Source organism: Pinus tabuliformis, chromosome 8, assembly GCF_031772625.1.
Source record: "Pinus tabuliformis cultivar Carrire ecotype Pingquan chromosome 8, CPIR1, whole genome shotgun sequence".
NCBI classification, from domain to species: domain Eukaryota; kingdom Viridiplantae; phylum Streptophyta; class Pinopsida; order Pinales; family Pinaceae; genus Pinus; species Pinus tabuliformis.
In genome coordinates this window covers 1,961,126,996-1,961,143,300 of record NC_142294.1, presented here as the reverse complement: position 1 = coordinate 1,961,143,300, position 16,305 = coordinate 1,961,126,996, and the positions used below count along the sequence as shown (strand labels likewise).

General features: G+C 38.1%; 1 protein-coding gene across 3 annotated transcripts in view; it reads right to left on the bottom strand.

The window, feature by feature from the left end:
- Positions 1-361: 361 nt before the first annotated feature.
- LOC149244311 (uncharacterized) overlaps positions 362-16,305 on the bottom strand; it is a 234,548-nt gene continuing 218,604 nt past the window's right edge. The window contains exons 6-8 of one of the 3 annotated variants that reach the window (XM_089374798.1): positions 1,505-1,594; positions 961-1,330; positions 362-884 (exon numbers count right to left, since the gene is read on the bottom strand). In XM_089374798.1, the coding sequence (XP_089230924.1) occupies positions 835-884; positions 961-1,330; positions 1,505-1,594 (510 nt within the window). In that variant the 3' untranslated portion in view covers positions 362-834. Of the gene's footprint in view, positions 1,331-1,504; positions 1,595-16,305 lie in introns of all 3 variants that reach the window. The other 2 variants (XM_089374799.1, XM_089374797.1) reach the window with 2 other exon arrangements.

Below are 16,305 nucleotides of genomic sequence, written 5' to 3'. Positions count from 1 at the left end.
ACACTGTCATGCATCTACATCAAAAGACATTGGATAGAACATGTTATAAGATATTTCCTCACCCACTAAATGTTAGTCATGGTAAAATTTCAACAGTCAACCTACAAAAGAGAATGTTAATATTAAGTTGGTAAGAATGCATTGTTGTCAACTGCAAGATATTTACAATTATGGAATTTTCTTTTCCCTTCATTATTGTCCTGTCTTTGGTCATGAGTTTAATTGTATCTATTTCGTTGAACATGGAAAAGGGAAAGAAAGAAAAACAATCTCTGCCTACGAGTACTGATCTACCAGACCATGGGTATATGCATATTTGGTAGAGATAAAGGTGTGCAGTTGGCATGTTATCGCAGTAGTATGCCATAGATTTGTAGTTGTATTCCATAGATTTTTGCACTGACATTTTTATCCACTTGTTACAAAATGGTATTTTCAACCAACAAAATTTCACATTAAGTGCATTTCTGACCAACAAAGTTTTCGAAACCATATGAAAATTTGACAATTCCTCTTCATCTACAGGAAAGGACAGAGGATGTATTTCAAATAGAAGCTATGTCCTGCTAAATTGATCTCTTACAAAATCCGTTGCCTTGCTAAATAGGCTGAACATTGGCTGAAAATCATGCAGCCAACAAAAATAGGACAGGCAATTCATTCCCCTCCTCTTTATCCGGTTTCATGGCAGCTACTAATGTAAAACAGCTTTTAAAAATATACTATTCATTTGAATTCTACTTCCTCTTATGAGCAGAAAAATGACACTCGGTAATGTGTGAAAGGAGGCTTATGCATAAATTGCATAACTACTCCTATATGCCAATGGTAGCTTCACATACGCCTCCACCCATAGTACTTTTGACCTGTTGATACCAATGGAACTTTATTACGCCACATGATTAGGGAGTTTACTTACTAAATTTGACCAGATATTATGATTGCATTCACGAGCACTACCATTTCTAACATCATTGGTCAATGCAGCTCGGTGGATCACAACATTAGCATAACCATCAATTGTATATGACACATCTATCCCCTCCACAATTATATGATATTCAACAATATCATTGTCACAATGTGACAAACTCTCCCTCTCATTTGTCACCGCTGATGTGAGTGCTGTAGAATAACTGTTTTCATCTATGCAATTATCTTGTGATATATAGGTCCGATTGTCATTGTCTTCATATATGTCCATATTGGAGTAACCAAAAGTTGTTTTGTGAGGCCGCAACCGTTGGGAAAGAGATCGTATGTCCCTGGAAAGTATTTGCTCAATCAAAATTTGAAATTCATTTGGAGATGAGTATAAGGACTGTTTTCCCTGTAGAAAAGACCAGAATTGGCAAATCCAAATTCCCTGGTTAGATAAACAAGATGAGGAAAAACTCCCATTGCTTCTTCCTTAATATATTCATAAGTGCAAACAACTTGACTTTCAAGGAAGATACGTGGATAAACATAGAACATTTCATTTTTCCTGTGTGAAAGATCTTACCTGTGCTTCCCAGCAACTTGCAAGACTAATTGAGAAGTCTGGGGAGAAGTTAACAGATGCCACAGCTAATGGATCATCCACACCATCTGCCTGCAGTCAAGAGGCAAACTGAGTAAATGATAAGTACTGTGAAGAGTCCAACCTTAAATTCAAAGACAGTATGTTGGGATCATTTTAGGAGATAAGAGAAGAGGCAAACTATTGTCATTCCATATATTTTCTATAAGGAATCTACAGTTGCACTTCACAAATATCATGGCCAATAAAAAGAAAGAATTATACAACATGCTTAATGCTGTTTTCTTTAGAATGTAGTCTACTTTCCTGCCCCTAATCCAAAATTAATAGTTGTTAGAGAACAAAATTCTGCTACTTCATACAATCTCTTTTCTTTCAACATGCAAACTTTTCACCATCTGTGTCACAGCCTCCACATTAGTAGACATGAATGACTTTCTAAGAGCTTTACAATATTATAAATTTAGACCAACTTTTATTTTGCAAGTAATTTTAATTTTAATACTGGTCCTATATTTTGTAAAATGAGTAATTGCTGAAATTATGGAATATCATTATAGAGAATCATCCTTCATTAGAAATATATGGAACAGTAAAATACAAAAAACTAATGTGTTAACAAATAGTATACAACATCTAGTGTTTACTATCTCGATAGCTTATTGATTCTATGTTATCCTCAATTATAAAATCTATAATAATATCAAGGATTTTTCCTGGGAAAAGTCTTAGAAGTTAAAACTGAATTTTCAAAAGTTTGTGGCAGAGTGTTTAATTTGCTAACAGAACAGAGAAGAGACGATCAAAACCCAAGTCTTCTAGGACCATTAGCCATACCAAGTCAGCTTAGGAAAAGCTCTTAATGAATTTTATCAAAGGTTTACCAAAGTCTGAAGGGAAGAATGTATATCATGGTAGTGGTGTGTCAACTCAAAGTATGCCGATTTTTGCTCGCTTATATTTCTATAGCAAGTACAATAGCCATAACATTCATGGAAATGATTCAAAAGCTAAATGGAGAGCCCAAGATTATTTCAAGTGAAAGAGCTCTAGTTTTCACTTGTAATTTTGAGACTGACTCGTTTTCTTGTTAGGGTACTCAACTGGTTTATATCCCTCTAACCATCCCCAATCTGATGGATGCACTAGGATTGTGAATAAATGTTTGCAAGGTTTTCTCCATTGCTTTGCATCTAATAAATGGCTACAAAGGATCGAATCATTATCTTTGGCAGAATGGTGATTCAACATTTCCTTCATTCATCTAAAATATCTCAATTTATGGCACTCTATGGGTATCAATCTTCCATCCATCACATCACCCTTGAGAGGTGAAACTAAACATCAAAGAATGTACGTTTTGTCTCATCCATGAAATGGAAGCATCTCGCTTTTCACTAGCTTTACTAATGAAATTTTTTAGCAAAAGCTCCTAGCTCTCATTAAATAATTCGACCCCCTTTTTATGTGACTAAGTAGATTGAATGTGGATTTAATAAATCAACCACTTTACAACTTATGACTTTAAGGCAATAAACCATGATAATTTACTCAGAGACATGATTCAGATCTACGCCAAGTTCCAGCTCGAGACACAAACCAGTGACAAAATATTGCTCTTCAACTCATTTTTCCATGCAAAGGAAACTCAGACCATGCCTCAATTGCTTGTTAGGAACCATGACTTGTACCTGCACCTGCCAAATACATAAAGTTGCTAATTATAGACGTGCCTAAAAAGGCAATCTTCCCCAAAAAGAAAAAAGCAAAAAATATAAATTTTGGCCAAATGACGTATTGGCCCATAATTACAAAAAAACAAAAAAAGTGAAAAAGCAAACTGTTGAAATTGGCAACTAGGGCCAAACTCCATGTGGATCATCTTATTTATGGCAGCTGATATTTTTCCTGGATAGCAGATCAAAGAGGGACCTACATCATCTACAAATTACCAAGAAAATCTCATCATCAAGCAAGTCCACTTGGAGAAGGCAACTTGAAGAACATCAAGATCCTAGGAAGGCAAGTCATCAAGTCTTCAAGGAGAAAGCAAATCCACTACATCTAAATAGTAAAAATCTATCAAGTATATGTCCCCTTCTGAATATACATCAATGTCTTTTTGCAAGGAAAGCAGCAAATTGGTAGGTACCAATAACTTTCTTGCATGGAAGAATAGGACTGATTTACTTCTCAAGGAGAATGAACTTCTGGAACATGTCAAAGGGAATATCACTATCCCTGCTAAGGAACAAACTCAAGCCTTAGCCAAGTACAATAAGGATGAGACAAGCTCAAAGGATTCTAATATAGTCTATCAAGGACTCTCTCATTCCTTATGTCTCCAAATTTAAAACATCAAAATAAATCTATGATAAACTAGTAGAGATATTCTCGGTAACCACAACTGGAGAAGTGATATCTCTACGAAATGAATTGTACAAGATGAAGATATCAAAGGAAGGAATAGCTCCCTACTTCATGAAGATCTCTGAGATGAGAGATCAACTTCAAGAGCTAGGGGAAGTCATGTCCGACAAAGAAATGACAACTGTAGTACTCAATGCTCTACCTGAGGATTGGGGCAACTTCACATCTAGCATATATGCCAAGAAGGAAGCTACCACACTAAGTGAAATGTGATCTCTACGCAAAACAGAGGAAACCAAAGTCAAAGCCAAGGAAGATGTGGGATCAAAGAAGCAAGCATTTGCTACCATGGCCAAGAGAGGGAAAATTTGGGAAATTTGGTCCACGAAGAACAAACAACAAAGTTATTTCCAAAATCCAATGCTATGGATGCCAAGAATATGGACACTACAAAAGGAATTGTCCTAAGCTTAAGAAGAACAACAACAACAAAAGAAAGAGGAAAGAAGCTCACATGACTCAAGAGGTGAAAGAAGAAGAAAAGAAGCAAAAAAAGGAAGATCCTCTAGATCTCTACTATGACTAAGTCAAACTTTTTACTTAAAGTCTTCTTTCAAAGTTTTGAGTAGGATAGGAGCATGTAGGAATAAAATAAAAATTGCATGGCTAGAAATATCTTCTAGAATCTAGAAGCATGAAGTACATAGAGTTCTTGATACTCATGTAGAAAGAGCATTTATAAATGAAAACAAAATGCATGGTTAGATATATCTTCTAGAATATAGTAGCATGATGGACATAGCTCAAGATATTCATATAGAAGGAGCATACTTATAATAGGACTTCATCCACAATGAAAGAAAATTGATCATGATTAAGAATCTTAGAAGACCTCCATCATCAAAAGGAAAGAAACATTTGCTAGGCAAGGGTCTTTAAGATCCTATGATGGAATCTTCAAAAGAAGGTTCATGAACCAAAGCAGATGTCTCATTGGGAATCCCATTCATGGGATTCAAGAAAAGGATGATATGCAGGCAAGATAAGATGAAGCAAGAAGGACCACACCAAGGACAACCAAATGAAGCCAAGATGATCAAAGGAGAATCAAGATGAGGTATATATGCATCAAAGGTTAGTCATGTTATCATTTGTATATTATTGAGTCATGGGCATAGTTCTATAACATGATCAAGTAGGAAGAATCTCTTTCACCAATGACATGCACAAAGGCATGTACTACAATGCAATGAAGGTCAACAAAAGAAAATACTCACATAAGGAGTATAAGATTGTTATCTAAGAAGCATATAAAGAAGAAATGCTAACTAGTCCTAGAAGCAAGCAATGAAGAAGTGCTCTCACAAGGAGCAGAAAGTGGTTGACCAATCTATCGAAGAAGAAGGAAATGAAGAAAGAGATCAAGCATGTGAAGAAACACCATGATCACCAAGAATCACTATCTGACAAGATACTTTGAAGATATCTCCTGAAACAAGGCAAGACAACTCTGACAAAGAAAGGAAATACCCTTGACACCTATGAAGGCCTTAGAGATACAAAAGGTGTAGATAATTGATTCTACTCTACAAAGATGTCATGATGAAGAAAGCCATCCAGCAAAACTTAATGTTGAAGCAATAACAGGATGAAGTCATGAAGGACTACTCGACCGAAGCATGGGAACAAGCAAGTTCAACGAAGCATCCATGAAAAGAGTATTCTGAAGCATGGACAAGATGACAAAGGAGTAGCCAGATGACAAGAGATCCCGATATATGACAAGAAGACCACTTTCCACAAAGGAAGCAATGACATGACAAACCAGGAAGGAAAGTGATCAATGGATGGTGCCCTACCAAAAGGAAGTTTGAACCAAGACTTCATGATATCAAAGGAAAGAAGAAGATCAAGCCATTGAAGGACCCATGAAGAAGAAGTTGTTGATGAATGGACAAGTCCCTAGCTAAGAAGGAGTTATAACAAGTTCCCAATTACAAAGGAACTTGGAAAAGTACCTTGTCAAAGGATACTTGGGCATGTCTTCCTCAATTGAGAGGAAGTGATAGACACAACATTCTTGTCTTCACTCGGGAAGAAATAATGGGAGGATTGGGTAATCATCTGGCATTCGATACTCTTTGAGGATGTTTAGGGCATCCAAGGCAAGAGTAGGCAAGAGGACCGATATTCTTTGAGGGCTGGGAACCCAAGACAACAATAATCCTAGAAGGTCATACTTAGTGAATACCCGGGTGGGTATGTACCTTGAAAGACAATGACTAAGGTGTCTATAAGTCATTGGTCTCGCCAACATTGTGCTCTGATCTATTGAGAGATAGAGTTGTCAGTCAAGGCCTTGTTGTGGAAACAATGTTGGTTATTATGGTGCTATAACAGATGGATTGCAAATCCGATTCCTCTTATGTGAATTCTTCAAGATTGAAAGATAGCCAAACACCTTGTAATTTTGTATAAATACCTCCCTAGTTAGGAGGGAGTGTTGAAGAAAGTATAACTAGGTTCGGTCTTCATAAATGTACTTTTGATATTTGTATTTATTCAAGAAAAGGAAAATTATTTTTATAATATATGTCAATGAGTTTCTTGCTCATTGAAGTAGGTCAAGCACATGTTTAAGTGCTTCTAGGAACCCAAAAGTCAATGTATTTATGTAAGACACTTAGAGGGCATGTTACACTATATATAAAATAGTATAAAGGTCAAAGGAATACCTCCAAGCAAAGTCCAAGTCCTCTCTGTTGACCATTACGTGTCAACTACCCATAGCAATACACCCCCTTTTTTGCAAAAGGGATAGCGCTTGATCGACGTGTCCGTGCCTGTCATCATCAGCCTGATCATGTTATGTTGTAAACCCAGTCTGCATGTGTAAATTGTAAATAATCTTAGCAGATCTAAGCCATGTATGTACACTGCCTAAGCAAACCTAATTTTCTAGTGATAATCTACGTTCCGGAAGGTTTTTTGTCTCACCGATCCATGATCGGCAGAGTTTTCCTTCAGCCTAACCCCAATGCCGGAATGAATTGTCATTAGAATCTTAGGGGAATCCTAGTGTGTTTCGAGTCTATGTAAAAGTAATTTGTAAATAATCCTAATAATTTGGTTAGGTTATTTCAAATTGCTTGATCTGCTAGATTATATTTGTCGCAGAACTGGGTGGTTTATGGGGGTCTATGTCAAATGGGTTTTCCCCCTTGAGATGTAAAAGTGTATAAGTCATGATGTAAAGTGTCTTGAGGGTTAGAAAATGTTTTATCCCCTCATAAGTCCTAAGTCCTAGGTCCTAGGTGATTTTTCCAAAGGCTAAGTTCGAGGATCCAAAAATAATTAAAAAAAAAAAAAAAAAAAAAATTTTAAAAAAAATTAAAAAAATAAATAAAAATTTGAAAAATAAAATAAAATAATAAAATAATAATAAATGCAAAGTTTTAAATTTTTAATATATTAAAATGCATTTAAAATTTCGATGGATGAGATTAAAAGGGATTTTGATCCTCATCGACGGTCGAGATTAGTTTGACATGGATCACTCGAACTAGCCGTTGGGAAATTTTCCTTTAAATAGGGTGTCAGGGGTCATTTGAGATCAGATTGGATTTGAGAGTCTGGTGCTAAAGAAAGCTCTCTTGTAGTCATTTTTTGTGCAATAAAGAAAGACTTTGGGGTTGAAAGTCATTTTTTGTGCAATAAAGAAAGACTTTGGGGTTGAAAATCTTGCTGGTGTTACTCTTCTGGAAATGTTGTAAGATGTTTTATTTTTCTGCATAATTTTATTTTCAGCCATTGATGATAGCTTGATGAAGATTGATTTAGGCACAGGTATCTTGTCTGATCTCTGGGGTTTGAATGATAGTTTAATTTCTGAAATATAATGGCAATTATCTCCATTTGATCTGAATTCCTTTGTTGTTTTCTCCCTCTATGTTAATGGTTGATTTTAAGCTGTGCAGGAAATCTTTTTTTTAGATTACCGAGCGTTCGGGGAAGTTCTCCGCTGAACCAGCCAACTCCTAGATTGAGTTTTCTGAAAGAGCCCAGCCAGTTTTAATCCCAGGCTTATCATTTAAATTTTTTTATGAATGCATGAAGGGTTTTCTGAAGCATCTCACATTAAATTTAAACTCTGAAAATATTTATGTGGCATAGCGATAAATCTGGATACCTAGAGCCTTCAATTTGTAAATACTATAATTCTTTAGCTGGTTTTTGGGTTTCCTTTTTTAGGTTTAATCCTTGCATATATTATTTTTGGGTGTTCTATTTTTTGCAATTACAGGTTGCAGGTATAGATTTTGAAATTTCTTCAGGGTTTTCCATCAGACAATCAGGATTTCCATTATGCAATTTGAAGCAGGAAGGGTTTAAAGATTTCAGTTTCTCTACCGCTCAAGGAAAATCTGTATTTTCTAACAGAAAATCTCAAATTTTTTTATGCTGTCTCCCTATCTGCGCCATCTCCAAATCCACGCAGTCTCCATTGCCCACCTGCGTGTTGTCGTTTTTTGCACCATATCTCTACCCATCTCAAACTGCGTCTCCTATCCGATATCTGTATGCTCTTATCCATCGAAACAAACTCACAGTCCCTCCAAATCCGCAGCTACATTCTCCCTTCCTCTGCACGCAAGCTTCTATTCCAGACCTGCAAACGCCTACGCAGCAACAAGCTCAGCCACCTGCAAAACAAAAAAATCACTCACGCTGCCTTGTTCGCCTCTCATGCTGCACGCAGTCTCCCATCGTTCACCCTCCATACCCTCGACCTGCTATTTCCGTGGCTCACTCCCGCAATATCATCAACGTCTCCTTGCTGCCATTCCTCGATCTCAAACCTGCAGCAGAACCCGCACCTCCTCCGCAACATCCAAAATTTGTCGTTCATTCCCTTCAAGCTACAAACGCAAGCTGCCATCGCTACTAGATCCCTTGCAAAAAACTCTACGTTGGCATCAAACGTTGTTTCGATCCCTTATCCGCAGCCATACGTTTCTCCTTTAACCATTCTCGCAGCTCCTCCTTTACTGCAACACTACCATTCACCTGCTGCTGCCCACGTCTCATTTCTTCCACGCTAAACCCTGTATCCACCGCAGCCCTTGATCCCTCATGCAGTGCCAGGATCCCTCATGCAGCAGTCGTCCCTTCATAAGCTTCTCCGTTCCGTCGAACCATCTCCATGCTCCTGTCCAGCAAACCTGCGTTCATATAATCAGTAAATAAATTCACATTTCTTTTAGTTTTCTATATGTGCGTTAGTTTAGGTTAGGGTTATGCCTTTAGTTTTCATTTAAATTTTAATTAGAATTGATTTTGTCTTTCTTATAGTTTAGAACTTTAGAATTTTTTAAAAGTTCCGTTTCATTTAATTTTTTTTTAATTAGATTTAGATTTGACTTTATATAGTTTAGAATTTTTATTTTTATTTTTATTTTTTTTAATATTTCGATTTCATTTAGATTTTAATAAATTTTCTTTTAGTTTTAAATTTCACTTCATTTGTATATATTTAGTGTTTGTTTTAAATCTCATTTTCATTAAGTTTAGATTAGATTTTAGTTTTATTTTAATTTTAGATTTAGAACTTTATGTCATAAAAAATAATAGAAAATATAAAAAGCCCTAAAAGGCATAAAATGTTATTTCTGGAGTTTGATTTATTTTGGGTTTAGATTTTCATTTAATCTACAAAAATCTCATTAAAAATTAAAAATAATAAAAAATCATAAAAGGTTTAAGAAAAAAGGTTCCTTTTTATTTTTTATTTTTAGAATTTTTGTTTAGAATAGATTTAGGCTTTTTCTTGATTTTTAATTTTAAAATTTAAATATAAAAATAATAAAAGTATAAAAAAAGGGGCATCTACAGGTTCTTTTTAGATTTTAGATTAGACTTTAGTTTAGATTTTTATTTAAGACTTTAGTTTTTGCTTAGTTTAGTTTAGTTTTGCTTTATTTATAAAAATATCATATATATATATATATATATATATATATATATATATATAAAGGATATTTAAAAAATTAATTTTTTTTTGAAAAAAGACTAATTGAAAATTGAAGATTTCTTTTGAAGTCTTGTGGTATAGTTAAATGAGCTTAAATGTTTACATCTGAAGACTAACTATTTGAATCTGGTTAGCATTTAAATTTTATGGTTGTTTAATGCATTCAATCTTTAGAAATTTAATTGCTGGATCATTATTAAAGTGTTGAGTTTATTGAATAGCTTGTATCACTTGGATATTCGATGATAAATGATTGTTTTACAAGGTTCATATTTCTGCAACATTTAATAAATACTCATTTAATCATTAACTCCATAAGGCACTCGTACATTAATTCCCAAAATCAATCAAGTACTGGTATTGCCTTGCTGTGTTTCCCAACCCAACTGGTCCACAGTTTGTCTTCCTTCATCCCATAGGGTCTACCCCCTTTAGCCTCGGGAGACGGCTTAAACGGAGAGATCGGGATCAGGGTGACAACGCCCGGTCTGAGTGTTGTCGCGCTGCCCAAACAATCTGTGCGACAACACTCTCCATGCAACAACGTCCCCCAAATGAAGCAAAACAATGGAATAAATTCTTGTTGGCTTGCAGTCTTCTAGTCAGCCTAAAAGGAGGGACAATCATCTATATATAGAGGTTTTCCACTCCATTACAACGTCAACCAAGCATCTCTGAAATCTAAGAAGAAAGGAGGCAAGAGAAAGGGTAACGAAGGATGAAGAAGAGGTCTCCTAGTGCAACAAAGGAACGAGAAGGAGAACCGAAGTGAAGAGAATTGTTTCTAGGGCTAGAAACAGTGACACGTGCAAAGAAAGGAAGTTCAAGTCTACAGATATGACAGTAGGGACAAATAGTCCATAAACTAGTATTGTTTGGGCTTGAAACTAGGCCTCCAAGGCCTCCCAAGTAAAGCGAAGAAGCTTATCTCTGTAGTGAAGGAAAGGGACCCTAATTCTCTAGGGTACGTACCACATGTGGGAAAATTCGGCAGCAGTACAGTCATACACCTATACTTCAAGAAGAGTCTCGAGAAGGGTGTGTCCTTAAGTAAAGAACATCTTGAAGGCCTCCCAAGTAAAGCGAAGAAGCTTATCTCTGTAGTGAAGGAAAGGGACCCTAATTCTCTAGGGTACATACCACATGTGGGAAAATTCGGGCAGCAGTACAGTCATACACCTATACTTCAAGAAGAGTCTCGAGAAGGGTGTGTCCTTAAGTAAAGAACATCTTGAAGGAAGGAAGAAGAATATCTCATCAAGAAGCTAACATAGCCAAGGTCTAGAAAAAGCTGTGAAGAAAAGGACTATGTGTTGGGGAGCAAAGTGCTGGAAGGAGGAAGTCCATGTGCCGGAAACATAGTGCAGAAAAGAGGAAAGACTTGACTTGTGCTTGGAGGATATCATCGTCAAGGGTCTAGGGTTTGGCATTGATCAATAAGAAGCTTCAATAAGACAAACTTACTAAAGGGTTTTCCTCTCAAGAGAAGAGAGGTTTTTGGCCCTGACAGAGAGCCAACATTTGTGTTCTTGTCTTTATGTTTTTGGTAGCAGTTTGATGAAACACACACACTAATAATAAGAAGAAGATCAAGCTAAGATAATTGTAAAATTACTTCACAAATTGTTATCAAGTCAAGAAGAATCACATTACATAGAATTGCCCTTAATTCTTCAATTGTGAAGGCTTAACCCACTGTCACCACAACTAACTCTCCCTGCTTTTTACGAAATTTCACCGATGGGAGGAGTCCCGGTAGTGTAGGGATTCACTTGTAAAGTATATGTCAATGGATAGGTGAGAAGTGACCTTGAAACCCCTTTCCCAAGGATGGAGTGAAGAATGGAGCTTGCTTGCTCTTTAAGCAAGGGACTTGGTCCACCAGGATAAGGGGTCAGGATTAGAGGATTGAGGGAGAAAGGATAGGCTTATGAACATGTTTCTCAATCCCTATAATCCTTGGGAAACTTGGATTCCCAAATGGTCCTTGACAATCAGTCTTTATTGAGAAGTGGGACCACAAGGGGCCAAGTGGACCTAGCGCAGGTTCGGGGATGGAATGCAACAACCAATGATGTTCCTATCCTCAATAAGGTGAGGGGAGAGGACCAAACCAAAATAATTTGTTCAAAAAGTTGAATTGATCCTATTAAGGTCTAGCCTTGGGGATGCTTAGGCACAATTCGATCCTAGGGCTAGGGCTTGAGATTCTCAGAGATTCCATCGTTAAAATTGCCTCAAATTTGGAGGAGAGAGAGGGGACCCACCAGCGCAATAGCCTATAGGAGATCAAATTTTTTCCTTGGGTCAATTCTCAGGAAATTGATGCCCTAGGTGACCTAATGGGGCTAGACTTGGGGAAAAAGGGGGAAATGGTTAAAAGAGGGTTGAAATGATCACCCTTTTTGAGGGATCAGTGCCTAGTTCACTTGGGGATATGGAGTCAAGGATAATGATGAGTAAGAACTTGGTTTCTTGATCAAGGAGGCCCAGAAAGTCAACTTCGTCCAATGTTGAGAGAAAGAAAAGAAAAGTGACCTTCAAGCATTTATACTTCAAAGAAAATGATGCAAGCTTCTCGAGATAAATAAATCTCTAGGACATTTCATTCATATAACATTGGCCCATACATTAAATTAGCTAAAACATGCTCAATTCCACATTTCGACAATGCAACAACTAGCCCTAATTTTAGCAGTATGCAGCAACAAGAATAATAGCATCAAAATTTACTTACAACATTATAGAGTATATCTAACCCACATTTCGCTTGCTCAATAAAGCTCCAAGATAAGAGAAATAGCCCAAATTGATACATCAAAATTCATCCATCTCCAAAAATATCCACCAAGGAAAAAGTGCAAAAATTCTCTATGATTAGAGAAATCCCAAGTCAAGTGATGATACAAATGAATGTATCCAACATCAATATATAGCCTCCTAAGGAGTTCGAATAAGCCTATGGACCTACATTAGCCACTAATGATAAAATAATGTGCAAATAAAACCCCTATTGGTGACAAACCCACAAAACTAGCTCTTAAGTGTAAAAATAAGCCTCACAAGGGGCCAAATAATAAAATGTACATCTCGTGGGCCCTCCATAGGCATAATAATATCCAAAAGTGCCATATTGAGGAATAAATTCCTAGGAATATGATGGATAAGGGGGTGGCCCCTTGTTTTCCAAGTAGTAGACCTGTGGTGCTCCCAGTGGGTCTGAGGGCACATAAATGACCCCATCGGTCTCCATATGAATCAGAGAGCCTGTAGATCTTTTGCAAGGGTCCAAGTGGTGGAATGAACGCTGCCATGGCATCGTACAAGTTCTAGCACACCTGCCAAGAATGTGGGACTCCTATGGGAGTCTGCTGGGCATAATGTACCAAACATATCACTATCATCCCAAAAGTGGATCGCTAGTAGTCTCTGAGCATCCATGAAGATCTGTGGAGTGTTGTCCATTGTTGTGGAGACTGATGGCTTTCTATGCACACCTCACATGTGCCAATGTAGACCTCTAGGGGTTAGGATCCAATATAGGGAGACCAAACCCAAATCGAAACCACCTGTAATCCTACATAAGATCCAATGCATCCCCCTAGGCTTCGAGTATAACCAGTCATTAAAATAATTGAGTAAAAGAGCTTACAAATCATGGATAACAAAGTGGGCACTTAATGGCATGTCCTTCCATAGCGGGCTTTGGAATGTGCTAGTGTCTCCAAGCTCCAAAGAGGGTTAGCCAAGTACCTTATTAGGTGGTTTCAACCCTTAAGGGGATAGTAGGTCGAAGGTACATCCCTCTAATGGGGGTGGCAAGTGACAAATAAGTGGAATGAAATAGGGAATGAGAGGGGCAATCTTGGGCCACATAGTGGGGCATAGGGGTAGCTAGATAAGGGAAGCCCACACCTGGGTATGTAATGTATAGGAGGGAGAAATTGTGGTACATGAGGTGCCCCCGACCTTGATTTTTCCACCCTTCTTTATACACCTTTTTCCTTTTATGAATTTCTTTAATTAACTACTAAGGGCTCAAAGGACAAGAAGATATAGCAGTGATTACCCCCTTTTAGGTAGGGTAGTTCATTGCCCTAAAAGGGTTGGGACAATCATGGGTCCCTGAATGATAAAGGAGACTCGTCTAGGGCCTATGGAACCAGGGTGATGACCATGGATGGGGGTAGAGCTCATGCATTGGCTTTTGCCCACCTGCTGATTATTTTGTCCCGACCATCTTTTGCCTTTCATGGTACAATTTCCTGTTAAATGTGGCCATTTATGCTTTTCACTTTTTTTTTTAATTGCTTCAACCTCCGGGACATCATTCTAGGCTTGACCCAAGGTGGAGGGGCAAGGGGATAGGGAGGCTAGCCCTATGTGGACCCAGAATGGGAATGTGGAACTAGGTGGGAGAAATGGTGAATGGCATCTAGTGAGTGGAAAGGGAGTAAAATATGTGGGTAAAGGAACGGGACCACGCACCCAATGTCGGGGTTTCCCAAGTAGTACCATCCTAGAACCAAGTGGTCAATAAAGGAGATTCCACAGGACTAAGATCCAAGGGTAACAACCAAAAGAGATCAAGGAAACAAGAGTACAAACTAAGGCCATTTTTCCGCCAAATCCCCCATCAATCCATACCCATAAGTATCTGTTGAAGTTTCTAAGTCTACTTAGTTAGAAACCCTCCATGCACTTTATCTGATTTACTCCTACCTACTTGTTATGTTACTTAACAAGTTATTTACAATGTAAATACTGAAAATAAACACTAGTGCATGCTCAACATATTACAAATCAACAACTAGTGGAAACAAAAACAATCACACCATATGACACCATTATTTTTGGACATATGTCCCGGGAAAAACCCAATGTGGGAAAACCGGTGCAGCTATCTGAGGGTTTTCTTATTAAGCAATATCAAAGTACAATCTGGGTGTCGAAATTGGCCTACCCAACAGAGAATTTCCTTAGCAGTAATACCTCTCAGTTTGAGACAAATCTCCTGGCTGAAACCCCGGATAATCCTTCCGGCAGCCCCTCAGCACCAATCTACCCCAGAAACCCCAGCGTCAACCTCTCTGCCCAGCGCTGGCCTTGCGTCACCCCGGATGGATCTGTGTTAGCTTTAGGAGGCCCTGTGTCAGCCCTCTGGCCCTCTGTGTCAGCAACACTGGCCTCTCTGAGGCTTTGCGCAGCCCCCGACTACCTCTGTGTGGCCCTGCGTGAGCCCTGGCTGGCTCTGCATCACTCTCTCCGGCTACTGCGCTGCTCTCCCGGCACTATCTCCGCCTCTCTGTCTCTTTGTACTCAATGCCCCTCAGTAGCAACACATGATCACTAATTCTATCTCTTTTAGCAAACCCCACTCTAGATAATAGAATGACTGATCACTCTGGTGTACTCTCCAAGTGACCCTCAAGCCACCTCTTATACTTTTCCTGTTGACATATCAACGGCCGAGATTAAGTCCCTAATCAACGGCTAAGATTAGATCTGGATTGATCCATGTCTTTTGGACCATTCTAACACAGTTTCATATTAATTCCCATTAATATTTTATTTTCCCTAAGTTTAGACTTAGGGACTCCACTAAAAATATTAATTATTTTAATATCTCCTAAACTGTTTAGAATCTTCCCAAACCCTTTCTGGGTATTGGGGATCTCATGTGCCCCAAGCTCTCCACCAGATTTCATGGCTAGAGAACATCCGATGCTACCCCAAATCAGCAGTATCCATGATAAGTAAACCCAATACTCAATTACCAAATGACAAGACATACCTTTAGCTTGGAGAGCCCCACTTTCAAACATACGATTAAGACAGGTTGTTGAGGGACCACATGGCTGGCTCAGGTGGCAAAGAAATGGCACAACGAGCTAGTAAGAGGCATCAAGGGGCTGCTAGCTGTCGACTGAGGCTCATCATGGAGAAAAAAATTTCTCCTCGGGATATCACCCACAAAGTGGTGGGTAACAACCACTTTGATGTAGAGGTTAGGATCTACGGAACTCTTAACAAAACCAAGTCTCAATACGTATGCATCCATTCTAGCATATCATGCTCTAGGTGCTTGCTTCACGCTATATAGAGCCTTCTTCAATCTACAAATGTGTGTCTCCCTCTTATGGACTTCAAATCCTTGAGGTTGTTCAATGTAAACCTCTTCATCAATGATCCCATTCAAAAAAATTGTTTTAACATCCATTTGATGAATGTTTTATCCCATAGTGGTAGTCAAAGAGACAAGCAATTTTATGGTTGTATATCTAGTTGTAGGGGCAAAAATTTCTTCATAGCCGATACCTTCTTTTTGTGAAAAACCTCTGGCCACAAATCTTGTTTTATACTTATCAGTGCTCCCGTCCAC